General features: G+C 44.9%; 1 protein-coding gene across 1 annotated transcript in view; it reads left to right on the plus strand.

Moving 5' to 3' along the window:
• Positions 1-14,583, plus strand: part of MALRD1 (MAM and LDL receptor class A domain containing 1) — a 460,314-nt gene that overhangs the window by 86,366 nt on the left and 359,365 nt on the right. The window contains exons 7-8 of the mRNA XM_066584724.1: positions 508-584; positions 2,332-2,499. Coding sequence (XP_066440821.1) covers positions 508-584; positions 2,332-2,499 — 245 coding nt within the window. The remainder of the gene's footprint in view (positions 1-507; positions 585-2,331; positions 2,500-14,583) is intronic.

A 14,583-nucleotide genomic window follows, 5' to 3' on the forward strand; every position in this document is an offset into this window, starting at 1 on the left:
CTCCTTTCTATTTGAAACTCCTGGCCTATTTCTTCTCAGACGGTCACGTGATCTCGTTATGACCAGGGAGGGAAAAATGTCTTTCGCCTGAGTGGCCCTTTAAGAAGGTGCAGAAGAGGGGAGATAAGGGATGAAACCCAGGCCGTCAGTCCAGCCTCACTGAGAGATCTTCTACCCGAGACGTAGGGCCGATCACATTCAATTCAATGGGAACTTGGCCTGCAATACTAAGTATTACCACTGCAGTAGGAATGTAGCCGTCTGCTTCCTGCAGACATTAGCTCAGTGATCAAGTACACAGGTCTGGTGAACAGCTGATCTGTAGGGGGTCTGGGTGACAGACCCCTACCGATCTACTATTGATGACCAGTTCTGAGAATTGATTATCAATAGTTCACAGCTGGACAACCTCCTTAGGACTTGTATTGTTCTTGCCCAACTCTGGCCTCTGAACATTGATAAATACAAGATGTGGGAGTTAAATTATGTCCATTTTTGTTTCTGCAGGTAATTTGATCACCTGTGACTTTGAGTCTTCCTTTTGTGATTGGAAACCACTTAATACCAACAGTGGGGCTTGGAAAGTAACCAGCGGAAAGACATTTAGTGGTACTCGTTTTAATAGAGACCATACAACTGATAGGGAAGATGGTAAGTGACACCAACCTTACTTATATATACAGTAGGTACGGCATGCTTAAAAACATAGTAACATAGTATGTAAGGCCGAATGAAGACAATGTCCATCTAGTCCAGCCTGTCTATCATCCTGTGTTGATCCAGAGGAAGGCAAAAAACCCCCAAGGCCAGAAGCCAATTAGCCCTTTTGGGGGAAAAATTCATTCCTGACTCCCTAATGGCAATCAGACTGTTCCCTGGATCAACCCCTAATAGTTCCTACCTGCCTGTATACCCGGATTAACAATTAACCTAAGATTCATATCCTATAATATCCTTCCTCTCCAGAAAGACATCAAGTCCCCTTTTAAACTCCTGTATGGATTTTGCCATCACCACTTCCTCCGGCAAAAGAAAGGTCATTCTGATGTTGGCTCATGCAGCAACAACTGTAGCCATCTGAATTAGTGATGAGTGAAGTTTTAAAACATTCGGTTTGACCAGTTCATTGAACTTTTGCAAAAACTTTGGTTTGGTCCAAATTAGTTCAAACATAACCAAAAGTTCACCAAAACCCCCAAAACTGGTGTACAACACTGTCTAAGAGCCGTAAAGGTCCTCTGAGAGTATTACACAAGGCTTTATGGCTCCTGGGCAATGTTATACACCAGTATTCAGGACTAGTGTTGAGTGAAAGGAACCAGCAGAACCCTGTTTTGGGTAGAACTTTGCTAAAAGCTCAGTTCTAGTTCATACTTAATTGAACTTTCAGAAAAGTTCCAATTGAAACAGGGTTTTACTTGTTTGGTTCGCCAAACACTCATTTCAGTACAACTGTGGATGAAATGGTTAGTATTAAAGGGATATTTCCACCTAAGCTTTGTATAGTCAAGATGGGAAACCACTGCCATGGCCGTGCCTAAGAAAAAGAAACAAGCACTTAGTGCAGAGATGTTTCCATTGAAGCCAATGGGAGCTATGGAAGCTGTGTAGTGCGCTGTGTTACACTGTTTCCACAGCTCCAGCTCACTTCTATGAGAGCTTTGGATACAGCACTGAGCTAAGTGCCCAGATCTTTCCAACGTGGTCGGAATGCAGCAGCCAGGTTTTTGTATTTTGGCCATGAAAAGCCAGGAACGGTATATCCCTTTAAAGCTCTATCATCTCGTCTGCTTTATGAAACCCATTTTCAAATCTATTGTTCGAGCATTCTGAGTTACTGAGGGGCGTCCCTCCCTCAATCCACAGCAGACAGAGGACCTGGTAGATCTATTGATGGGAATGGGCACTGTGTATCACTTAAAGGAATAGTACTAAGGTTGACTTTAATTACCTATTCACAGGCTAGGTGATAAAAATCTGATTGGTAGGGGTCTCATCACGGAGAAAGAGGGTCCCATGGCCCTCTCTCCTCCTCACTGTGTGATCACTCCAACCCACACAGTAAAGAGGAGATTAACTAAATGGAACGTCTCGAGAATACTAAAAGAATATCTACATGTGCTTCATGGACTACATCAAGGCCTTTGGCAGCGTCGTCCATGACAAGCTATGGCTGGCCCTACAAGAGCCGGGCGTATCGGCACATCTAGTCAGGCTGATAAAATCACTTTATACCAATCAAGAAGCCACTGTGAGAACACGTATGGGGACACGGATTGGTTTGGGATTGGCAAAGGCGCCCAACAGCGCTGCATGCTCTCCCCCTTCTAGTTTAACCTGTATGCCAAAGTGATCATGTGGAAAACAGACCGAAATGAATTGGAAATTGGGGTGAAAATAGATGGAAGAAACATCAACAATCTCCGTTACACAGATTACACAACTCTGCTGGAAGAAGCAGAAGCCGGTCTGAAGCAGCTGATATGGAAGATTAAAACTGTAAGTGAAAAAATGGGCCTCTACCTGAATGTAAAGAAGATGAAAATTATGACAACTGCAAAAAGTGGCCAAATTCAAATCAAAATTAAGTCACGGAATGCGTGCGAGACTTCATCTTCCTTAATTCGAAAATTGACCAGGCTGGAGAATCTATGCCAGAGATAAAAGATAGGATAGCATTGGGGCGAAGCGCGATGCTAAACATGGACAAAATCTGGAAAGTAGGGATATCGGTATAACAACTAAACACAGGATAGTGCAAACCACATAGCCATGTATGGATGTGAAAGCTGGGCTGAGAGGGAAGCTCATAGAAGGGGGATTGAGGCATTTGAGCTGTGGTGACGGCGAAAACTGCTGCGTATACCCTGGATGGTGAGAGTAACAAACAGAGAAGTCCTGAATCATATAAGACCCGATATATCACTGGAGGACAAGATGACTGGACTCCGACTCACGTATTTTGGCCATGTAATGCAAGCAGAGTCGCTAGAAAAATCTATAATGCTTGGGCTGATCAGCAGCAAAAGAAGACCCGACCGCCAAAGAACACAATGGCCGATACTGTCAGAGCTGATACTGGCATGGATATCACACAACTGAAAGAAGCAGTGCAAAATCGAAAGACATGGAGGAGTTCGCCGTTAGGGTCACCGAGGGTCGTGAACGACTAAACAGCTAACAAGAACAACAGTGCTACTCCATGCACCTTCAATGAGACTACCGCAGATAGCCGAACACTTGCAGTTGGCTACTTCCGTCTGCCTCATTGAAATGAATAGAGCAGCACCGTGCATGCGCAACTGCCACTCCATTCAATCTTCTCCTCACTGCAGGGAGTGCAGCAAGCCCATAGTGATGAAACTCACATTCTCAGGATTGATGGGGGACTCAGTGATGAGACACCCTCCCCCAATCAGACGTCTATCACCAACCCTGTAAATAGGTGGTAAAAGTCAATCTTGGTTCAACCCTTTTAGAGGGGTTTTCCCGGAGTTGAATATTTATGACTAGAGATGAGCGAGCACCAAAATGCTCGGGTGCTCGTTGCTGGAGTCGAGCTTTTCGCATTGCTCGAGAGTTCATTTCGAGTAACGAACCCCATTGAAGTCAATGGGCGACCAGAGCATTTTTGTATTTCGCCGATGCTCGCTAAGGTTTTCATTTGTGAAAATCGGGGCAATTCAAGAAAGTGATGGGAACGACACAGCAACGGATAGGGCAGGCGAGGGGCTACATGTTGGGCTGCATCTCAAGTTCCCAGGTCCCACTATTAAGCCACAATAGCGGCAAGAGTGCCCCCCCCTCCCAACAACTTTTACTTCTGAAAAGCCCTCATTAGCATGGCATACCTTAGCTAAGCACCACACTACCTCCAACAAAGCACAATCACTGACTGCATGACACTCCGCTGCCACTTCTCCTGGGTTACATGCTGCCCAACCCCCCCACACGACCCAGTGTCCACAGCGCACACCAAAGTGTCCCTGCGCAGCCTTCAGCTGCCCTCATGCCACACGCTGGCCTCATAACCACACCACCCTCATGTCTATTTATAAGTGTGTCTGCCATGAGGAGGAACTGCAGGCACACACTGCAGAGGGTTGACAGGGCCAGGCAGCGACCCTCCTTAAAAGGGGTGGAGCGATAGCCCACAATGCTGTAGAGAATTGATAATAGATTGACATTCCATTTTCATTCCAATCCTTTTCCACCGCCGTCAGGAGTTGCAAACGTGGGCATAAAGGGGACTTAGGTGCCAGCCCAGCACTTATACACATCTCCACAATGCAGCAATAGGCGGTGTGGGAAGTATGTGAGCGGGCCCTGGGTCTGCCTCTGTCCCAGCAAACACCTTGTGTGGCCCAAGGTGCTGCGAGTGACATAGCAATAGGGACTCCATGTGTCCACATACTACTTATTCTGTTTGGGTGTCGGATACCTCATCGACAACGCAAGGGGTAAACCATCTGCACTCTGCACCCTACCCAAGTCGGTCAGTGTTTTGGGGACAGACAGGTAAAAAACCTCAATGGGAAGTCTGTGTGCACCCACAGCATGGGTGGCTGGCAGGAACCCACAGACGGTACATAAAGAAATCTCATTGCAGTGCCCTGGATAGCTGAGGTTACGTGAGAGGAAATACATGTTGGCTTCGGGCAGAAACAACGAATAAGGAAGGCTGCAAACAGGCCTAGCCGTACAATAGTGATTCACTACAACTCTCAGCAGCCAGGCAGTAAAATGCACACGGTCACAGGTAGCCCAACGAAGGAGCTTTTATTTAAATATTTTTGAAAAAGAATACAGGCTATATAGCGTGTATATGACTTATCCTCTATCAGTGGCTGTGGCCGTACGCTGTGCGTGAAGTTGACGGCAGACACAGAGTAGTGTAAAAAATTTTGTATTCTTGGCCTGCAGTGGGAGGCTGACAGCGCTTATGTAACGCAAACTGCAGCCAGAAAAAAATTATACACAAGGCTGCAAAAAGGCCTAGCTGGGAAATAGTCAAGCACTACAACTCCCAGCAGCCAGGCAGTAAAATGCACACCGTCACAGGTAGCCCAACGAAGGACCGTTGGGGTTCTTTTAGACAGGATTCTACACTACCACTGTCCCTGCCTCACCAGTACTACCCCTATACTACGTATAATTGACTGCAGACTGAGAGCGCTATAGCTGTAATGGCCTGCACGCCCGAGATGAAAAAAAAAATTATTTTTTGCAAAACTGCTCCCAGCAGCCACAGCAGTACTGCACACGGTCAGATGTAGCCCTAAAAAGGAGCGTTGGGGTTCTTGGAGACGCCAACACTCTCACTATAGCACCAGCAGCACCCTCCCTAATCTCTGCCAGTGTGTGTCTGAGGCGAGCCGCAGGTGAGACCAGTTTAAATACTCGGCAGTCACCTGATCTCACCAGTCACTCACTGCAGGGGGGTCGGATAGGGCTGGCACGTCACAGGAGGAAGTTGTAATGCCTTCCCTGCATGTCTATTGGCCAGAAAATGGCGCTAAACTTGCAGGGAAGGAAATGGAATTGACTCGAGTAACGCGTGGTGCTCGTCTCGAGTAACAAGCATCTCGAGCACCCTAATGCTCGAACGAGTATCAAGCTCGGACGGGTACGCTCGCTCATCTCTATTTATGACCTATTGGCACAGTTATGTTTCATGCTGCCTGGGCAGGAAGGGGTTAAAATCCCCTGCTGCTCTCCAAATGCCAGGCTGGCTGGGGTGATTGATAGCCCAGCCAGCCAATCAGCTTCTTTCTAGGGCTATTTAGTCCAGCTAGCAGGAACACTCCCTGCTGGTTCTACTATTTGTGTGCTGGCCATGTACTATGCCAATTGAAATCTGTGTAGTAGTACTCTGTATTAGGAGTGTTTCAGACAAGCTTTAGTTAGTTTGGTTATTCAGTTCCAGGGTTTTAGTGTTAGTTTGATAGTCGTCAGATAGCTTGGCTTGCTTCTGGTTTTTCTTCCATAGTGGGGTTGTCCTTTTTGGGATGGGTGCTCTGATTGAGGATCCAGTCCGGTTTTGGTGACTCTGGCATTCTGGTCATTGCAGTTCTCTGCTTCTAGCTATAATTAGTTGAACTTTTACTAATCCTCATCTATTCCATAACTGCTCCCTCCAGACATGACACTAGTCCTGGAAAGCCTCTTTAATTTCACCTGTGATCATGTTGCTGTCGAATTGACTGTTGCCAAGTTCCCCAACAGATTATAGCTGTAGCAGAAAACCCTATAAAGCAACTTAATTTTGGAGGACCCATCTAGCATTCTTATGTGCAGTAATGACAAATGTGGCCAAATTACATCCTTAAAGGAATGCGTCATAAGAAATTACATACATCAAGTTTTTATGCTAAACATTTTTTTAAAGAACTTTTGGTTATTTTTTTTTATTTTAAATGTCGGCTTATATTAAAAAAAAAAAAAAAAAAAGCTAAAATCCTGTAGTTCACTGAGCACTAAGCCTAATAATAGTCTGACACCTCCTGTTCTGTGGAGAATTTCTCAGCTGTCATATCATCATCATCACAGGCAGGATTACACTGAGAAGCAACACCTATATATAGATAACACAGGATCCACCATTCACAATAAGTGATGTCACAGCTCACCTCCTCCTCCTTACACAATGCATAGATCATGCCCACAACACTCTCCCATAGAAGTCTATGGGTCCCTTTCTTTCCATTCTGTCTATGGTCTATGAGCCTAAAGAGCTGCCAGGTCACATCTTAACCCTTATATTACCAGACATGTAGTATTTGTCCATCAGGGGTGTCCAGTTGGCACTGATGGTGGTACGCACACAAGATGCGATGCGGAGGGCTGAGTTACAAAAATAGGAAATTTTTACTTTAAACAAATTATTGTAATAGAACAAACTTATGTAGTTTGGGAAACGGTTTAAGGAACAAATACAGTAACTTTCACGGCACCGTTACGCAATACTGACCAGGACCAACGAAAGCCATAAGTGTTATAGGCAAACCAGCCAAATAATATTCCCCATTCCCCACCTCATATTGGATAATACAAAGCAGCAGCATGCAATATTATTGGCGTGACTAAAACTTAGTAAATCAACCAAGACTGTAAATCGCAGATTATTTAGCACAGCCCATTAACAAGGAAGCAATCCTCCACGGTTCGTGGTATACAGTAACTGGTGCATAAAAATGTCTCAATCGTAGTTCACTACTAACTGGTCAAGCTTTGGCTAAATCCCTACTGTCTGGGTACTTGATGCTTGAACACTCCCTGACATGCAGCAGGCTTGCTGACTACCTAATTGTCTTTTCTGGTGTGCATACTATTTGGCTTTTAACAAGGCCAGCCTCACTTACAGAATGATCCGTGAGAGTAAAAGCATTGGTTGACTTGGCCTACTTTGGAGTTGGGATTGTTCTTCAACTATGAGTCCTACAAATATAGGTGGTTGTCCCAATGTCCTCCTGCAGCTGGGTACTCTATGCTGATACTCTCTCAGTCCTGTTGAGCCCGGACTAATGACTCCTTCAGAGACAGGGGACACTTCTGTGGCTCCAAACAATCCCTTAGTCCTCACTTGGTGGCCCACAGCTTCCTCCTGAGCAGCTCCTGCTGCTCCTCTCACTGGTCCCTGCACTTCCTGCTGACTATTGTGCCCAGCTTTCTTCAGAGGCACACAATATATCTGCACACACTGCTGTCTCTGCACCTTCTCTCCCCCTATAGCACAGCAGTAATGTCCTTTGTAGTGCACTAGAACCTTCAGGACCTTTCCTGAGGAAGGGGGTCCCTTTTCTAGGCTGTCCAGTCCAACCATCCCGTCATGGAGGGGGTGGGGATTAGCGCGGTGACATCATTGGGTGTGGAGCTCCCGCTCTCTTACAGGATCCTTTCAGCACTTCTTGTTAACCCCTTTCTTCCCCTACCAAGCCCCGAGCTGTTTGCCTTAGTAAGGCGGAGAGTGGAGCCATATCAGGCAGTAGTAGGTGACAAGCTCCTCCACCTACCCGGCTCACGGTAGAAATTATTATGGCTGCCTGGTGTAAAGCTGCATGGAAAGTTATGGACCAGTCAAGGCTGTTTGAAGCAAAAGGATAAAGGCAGGACTAGAGGAACCCACCGTATCCACACAGTATAAATTAAGTAGAGAGCTGGAATATATATTTAAAGAGAGATCTTCCTACAAGTGAACCAAACCACATCCTGTCATCTCTAACGACCGGCGCGAGCCGCGAAGAATAGAAATATTATCTGAGAGTAACTCGTCCAGTAAATTAGGCATTGCTGTGGGGGATCTGTTAGGAATATTCATCCTGTTGTTGCCATAGATGAATTCTCACTTATTTATGATCCCAGGGAGCTGCTTTGTGAGCCAGGAACGGCCGAGAACGGTAAAAGCAAACGACTATAAATAATACAGCAGAGAAGATCGAAAGCCCACAGAATACGCAGCGCAACCTAATACCAACTCTTCACCGGAGAGGCTCGCAAAACTGAGAAACTAAAGGAAAAAATGGATTTTTCTTTCAACTTTTTGTATAATCCAAGACAAACCTCTGCTTGGAATTTCACTTAAACAGAATGAATCCCTTATATATATATATTTTTTTTTATTTTTTTTTTTGCTCATTAAAACTAGATGGTAAAGCATTTTCATTTATTTTTGTAATCTGTTTTTATTTTCTGATGGTGGATTTCTTAAGTTCTATTGTCTGTACATGACTGGGGTGGCGGCCATCTTGCCTGAGCTGTCGTTAACAAAATTTGCAGTTATGCTTTATAGCAGTCTTATGGGCCATAGACATAAGCCATACAGTATATAGCCTTGGTTTTTTTGGGAGGCGGTGAGTTGTATTTTAAATGGTACCATTTATCTTGATTAACTTATTAACTCTGTTCGGGGAGAAGGGGCAAAAAAACGCGTCTTTTAGGCTGGTTTAAAATACAATGGAGAAGCTGAGCTTACCTCCTGTATTGTACTGAGATGAGCGAGCATACTCGATAAGGCAAACTACTCGAGCGAGTAGTGCCTTATTCGATTACCTGCCCGCTCATCTCTAAAGATTCGGCTGCCGGCGGGGGGCGGGGAGGAGATCTCTCTCTCCCTCTCCCCCCCCCCCCTGCTCCTCCCTGCTCACCGCCGCAACTCACCTGTCACCCGCGCCGGCAGCCGAATCTTTAGAGACGAGCGGGCAGGTACTCGAATAAGGCACTACTCGCTCGAGTAGTTTGCCTTATCGAGCACGCTCGCTCATCTCTAGTACTGAACTTTATATTTCGGTCACCTGCCCCTGCACCCATCACTTTTTTTCCTTCACTAATCCATTGACATAGCTGAGAGCTTGTTTTGACAAGTCTGAGGACTTCTGTTTCCAGAACAAGTTGTATTTTCAGTGGTACTACTTAATGTACCGTATAATGTATGGAAAAACTTTAAAAAATTTATAAGTGGAGTGAAATGAAAAAAAAAACCTGCAAATCTTCCATCTTTGAGGGGTCTTGTTTTTACGGCACACATGTCTTGGGCAAACTTGATAACATTTTCTCTCGTTTGTCTCCCAAGAAGAAAGAAGCCTTGTGGCTTGGTGGTTGGCATCGTTGCCTTGTAACACTTGGTTCCTAGGTTGGAATCTGACCAAGGACGACTGCATGGCGTTTGTATGAACGTTTGTAGAAACCCATGCAGATGTTGTCCTTGATCAGATTTGAGCCCCAACACGGTAAATCAACAGAGCTAACCGTTGAGTGAAGAAGAAGCCTTTGATAGTTTTGCACACCACTTTTAGGGGTATTGGTGAAGTTCTGGTTCGGTTTGAACTAATTTGGACCAAACCAAACTTTTTGGCGAAGTTTGAGGAACCGACCGAACGGAACTTTTCAGAAGTTCACTCAACACTGCTGAGCAGACTAAGGACAGCCATTCTTGATCAAATTAATTATATTACATGGCAGAGATGTACTGTAATATTTATTTACTTAGTAAACCACAGTGATGAATTATTAGGAGTCAGGCATTATACATGAGCTTGATGTCCGGACTTGGTGTGCGTTTTCGGCTCCTGAGCTGTCACCATCTATAATTGTTATAACAAACCGTATAATAAGAAGAGCAGTCCTGCCGACTGCTACAATACTATAAGACATTCACCTGCTGCTCTGTCCTTATCCCTGGGGGACGTCACCTCCGTACCTCAGTCTGATCTTACAGCGAACTATCCCAGGATCGCTGTTCACCTCCCACATGTGGAGTCCTGTAGCTTAATTATACATCACCCCATTAATATTACATGCTCGTAGCTGCCTCCTGATATTGTATAATTTAGGATCCTGTCGAACGAGAGCTCAGACGTTTCCTAAAACTACTAAGAAATCCTTCAGGCTTTTAAGACACAATATTACTGCCTTCCTGAAGATACTCAGTGTGGAATAAGAAACAACCCTAGAAGTAGGTGAAGTACTAATAAAATCATCAGATCGAAAACATACCGTCACAAAAATAGCACATATGTATCATGTTTTGGAGATCAGTTGTCTGGTGTGCAAAAGTTGCAAATTTGTGACTTCTTGCAGTTTTGCAGCAGGTTCTACCACTGGGATGGGACTTAGCTTTCGGGGGTGTGGCTGCACATGGACCATCAGATTAACTATAATTTATACCAGAAGCTAATGTAAATTATAGCTGAAACTTACTACACCTCGTAGCTGGCGCAGATTTCAGCCTGGCATATGGAAGTGCTGTTTGATACAACGAATGTAATAAGAGGCTTTTATCTCTTAATACATTAGATGCAATTAGGCTGGCATAAAGTTTGCTTAGATCATTGGTCTAAGTAAATAGGCTCTAATGTCTGCCTGTCTGTCTATCCAGAGAGCTTACAGAACCTGATCACAGTCCCTTTACTTTGAATCTACCAATGCTCACCCACAGATAAGTGCTGCAATTTCAGGCACTCCCACTACTTCACTACTAGTGTTGGTGGTCACCTGCTGCTCTAGCCATTCAGGTACTGGAGGGTAAACCCTGTACCAATTAGATTCAACCAACCATCCGATCATGGTTACCCTCATTTTGGCTGCTTCCTCTGGTTCTACACAGTCTGCCACTATGATGACCTCAACTCTGTCTTCAGCCCAACTAGTGATTTAGTGCTATTTCCGAAGATCCAGTATCATCTCAGTTTCACTGCCGGACCCGAGCAGAAGCCACCTCTTCTTTTTAAGTCCTGAGGACCAATCCTGCCGACTACGCCGCTATTAACCAGGTGACCTGGTTTGTAGGATTGGTCTCACTCTGAGGTAATGCGGCAGGAGGAGACATCACATACTTCCAACTAGATGCGTCATCTGTCGGACAGGAGGTCATTGGTGTTGGTAAAGATGGACCAGTGTCTTTGGAGAGCCTAGTATTCTTGTTAGCGCCATGCAACCACATCTTGTTGCTGAATCAAACTTTTACTGACAATGGGTTACATGACTAAACAGTGCAGACTAAAGATGAATTGAGGTGAGTTGTGGGATCCCTCTCTTCTCTAAGGATGCTGTTACCAGGATTCTTTATCATCCGGTGTAGCTCAGCCAATGCTCCACCTTCAAATATGGAGCCTTTCCTTGTAGAGTTTGCCCGGAGCCTCAGAAGCCATGCTTGTCACGCCTTCCTCAGCTCAACCTGAAGACATTGCGTCATACAGTCTATGGCCTACTACGCCAGCAGGCAAACTCTAGATGTCTTCGTGTGGACTAGAGTCCACACATCCATCACGCAGCTTTTTTCATCTCCTATATGCAGCGTTGTCCGGTTTAAAGAAATATACCATCATTTACACAAATGTTATTACAGGTTCAAACCACCTGATATACCCTATTCACTAAAAATCTATTAATTAGTCTCATTAACCCTTCATACTCACTTAAGGAAGTGAGGACGGGACTCATCCCTTTCTCCTCACTAAGATGGCGCTCCTGCTCAAACCTCTACTTTTATAACTCTATTACCCTCTCATTAGCATATTCCTATCTCCACCAATCCCTAATTCAGCCCTCTACGTCCCCCCATCCTCTTCTCACAATAATTGCTGCTTAACCCTTTCCTCTAGTACTGATCCATAGCCACTGTCATGTAGGGCCTCCCCTTATGGGCCCTTGGGCCCAACTGCTCCAGACCTGTACATAGAAGAAAGGGGGCTTCATACTGAAGATCAGACTTGTTCAAGGTCCCTAGTACCATGGTTGTCCTCTAGGGTATATATGTTGTTGTCGGTACTTATATATTGATGACTAATGATTTCCTTTTACTTCTTAGGACACTTTGCATACTTTAAGGCAGACTCCACAAATACAGAGAACATCCCCTCATCACAGCTGGAGAGCACCTTTTTGTTGAGGCCTTCTGTGGGAGCTCAATGCCAGGTAGATACCGTGTGCTGTATGTAAAGCTGAAAGCAACTTTAAAAATGCTCCTTTGTCAATCTGTTACCTACAAATAGGGCTTTTTAGCCCCCCAGCCTGCACACATTATACTTATTTCTGCGCAGTGGATCCATTTCTCCTGATTGACACATCCTTCATCTCACACTTAGACACCTGTAACATACATTTGATTCTACACATTTTCAATATTTCTTTTTCTTCTTCACTCAAAGGAAATGTAATAAGAAAATATATTTCACTCATAATAAAGAAAGTGATACATCCTCCAGTCTCCAGCTGATCTTGGGGTACAGTCCTTGTGAACCCCCTAGGAAACAACAACACTGGCAATTGCCTAGTCTGCTATTCTCTAAAACTAGCCCTGGTGATTGACGCCTCTGCCTTATACAGGGTGTAGTCAAAAAGCCGGATCCAGCGCTATATCTCAGCACTGGTGTCCTATATAGAAATAACAATAGTGCAGCTGAATAGGAAGGCATGGATGCGCTCTAAGTTGTGGGACCGCTGCTATGACTGAAGTTAAGGACCATAGGACTAATAAGAAATCATATAACCAATTAGGTTAAGAAGAATGCATCACATGATTAATTACCATTCACTACCTCGTCCGCGCTGAATGGTAACCGCCATATTAGTAAGGGAAAAGTACCCAAAAGCAACTAGTGCTCATGAAAAAAGCCCCGGCACTGGATTGGAAGAGATTAACCTCAGCAACCCACCGGCCTTCGGACGTCTTCTGTTGCGGTGCAGTGGACCCAAGCAGACAGCCAATCCCCGTTCCCTTGTCTAGCTGTCCTGCATACTAGCTGTACTGATGAAGAGGTTCTCTACCTTGAAAAGCATTTATCTAAATAAATATAAATCTTGTTATTTGTACAGCACCAACTTATTCCGCAGCACTTTCAGGTCATTTATTTATTACCCCCCACCAAGCTGGGGGCTCATTACACCGACCTCAGAAAGATGGAAGGCTGAGTCAACCTTGAGCCGGCTACCTGAACCTTGCAGGGATTGAACCCACAACCTTCAGGTCGTGAGTGAGAGCTTAGGACTGCTTTTCTGCTGCCATAACACTCTGCACCACTGTGGTAGTTTTAACCTATTAAGATAAGACTTGAGTTTCACTGTGTGGGTGCTACATGGAGGATATTGCAGCACTCCAGAGATAACCCACTATGTTGGCTCATACATTATGTAGGGGGCCGCCATTGTCACGGGAGTCTATGTACCTCCTAACTAGTGTCTGTGTAGGAAATGAAACTTGATGTTAAGGGCTGGAGCCTGGCACATCATTTACCAGCCTGTCAATAGATTGATTAATAGCAGATCTTAATTGGATACAGTGGTAAGATACTTCCTTGATAGACGGTGTGCAGTGCCCCACCCTAGTACACCTCCTTTTTATCTGGATTTGTCCTCAAAGAAGAAATTCCAAGTAGGATAGACATCCTAGTGCACAATGTGGTCCAATGAAAGATTTATCAGCAATAGTGTTGAGTGAACTTTTCTAAAGTTCAGCCCAGACAGTTTGACGAATTCTAGCAAAAAGTTTAGTTCAGATTAATTCAAACCGAACTGGAACTGCGACAAAACCCCCAAAAACGGGTGCATAACACTAAGAGCCATAAAAGTACACTGGAGGCGGTTAAGTGGCATTTCCTACAAGTGGAGATGAAGGTGGTATTCCTGGATAGAGCAGTGAGATTGATTAGATGTTGTCCTTGGTCAGATTTGAAACTAGGTTTCCCCTGCAATGCAACAGTGATAAGCACCGGGCTGCCATGGTTCTATATTTTTCCTCCCTTCTACCTGGAACAGCATTTGACTGTATCCGTTTGCTCAACACTACTATGTTTCCCCCAAAATAAGACCCTATCTGGTGTGCTTTTTGCAGTCCTCGGCTGCCCACAGAAGATCACTTCCTGGTTAAAGGATTCAATGCTGTGCTTGATAAATCAATTTGATGGCTGTGATTGGTTCATTGAGTGCTGCATTGATTGGCTGAGCAGCGGTCAATGAATCAATCCCAGCCATAGCATTGTGGAGGCGGGATTTATGAATTAGCTGAGCCGCGGCATTGATTGGCCAATTCATAAATCCCGCCTCCACAATGTGACGGCTGTGATTGGTTCTTCGACCGCGGCTCAGCCA

Source organism: Eleutherodactylus coqui, chromosome 12, assembly GCF_035609145.1.
Source record: "Eleutherodactylus coqui strain aEleCoq1 chromosome 12, aEleCoq1.hap1, whole genome shotgun sequence".
Lineage (NCBI taxonomy): Eukaryota > Metazoa > Chordata > Amphibia > Anura > Eleutherodactylidae > Eleutherodactylus > Eleutherodactylus coqui.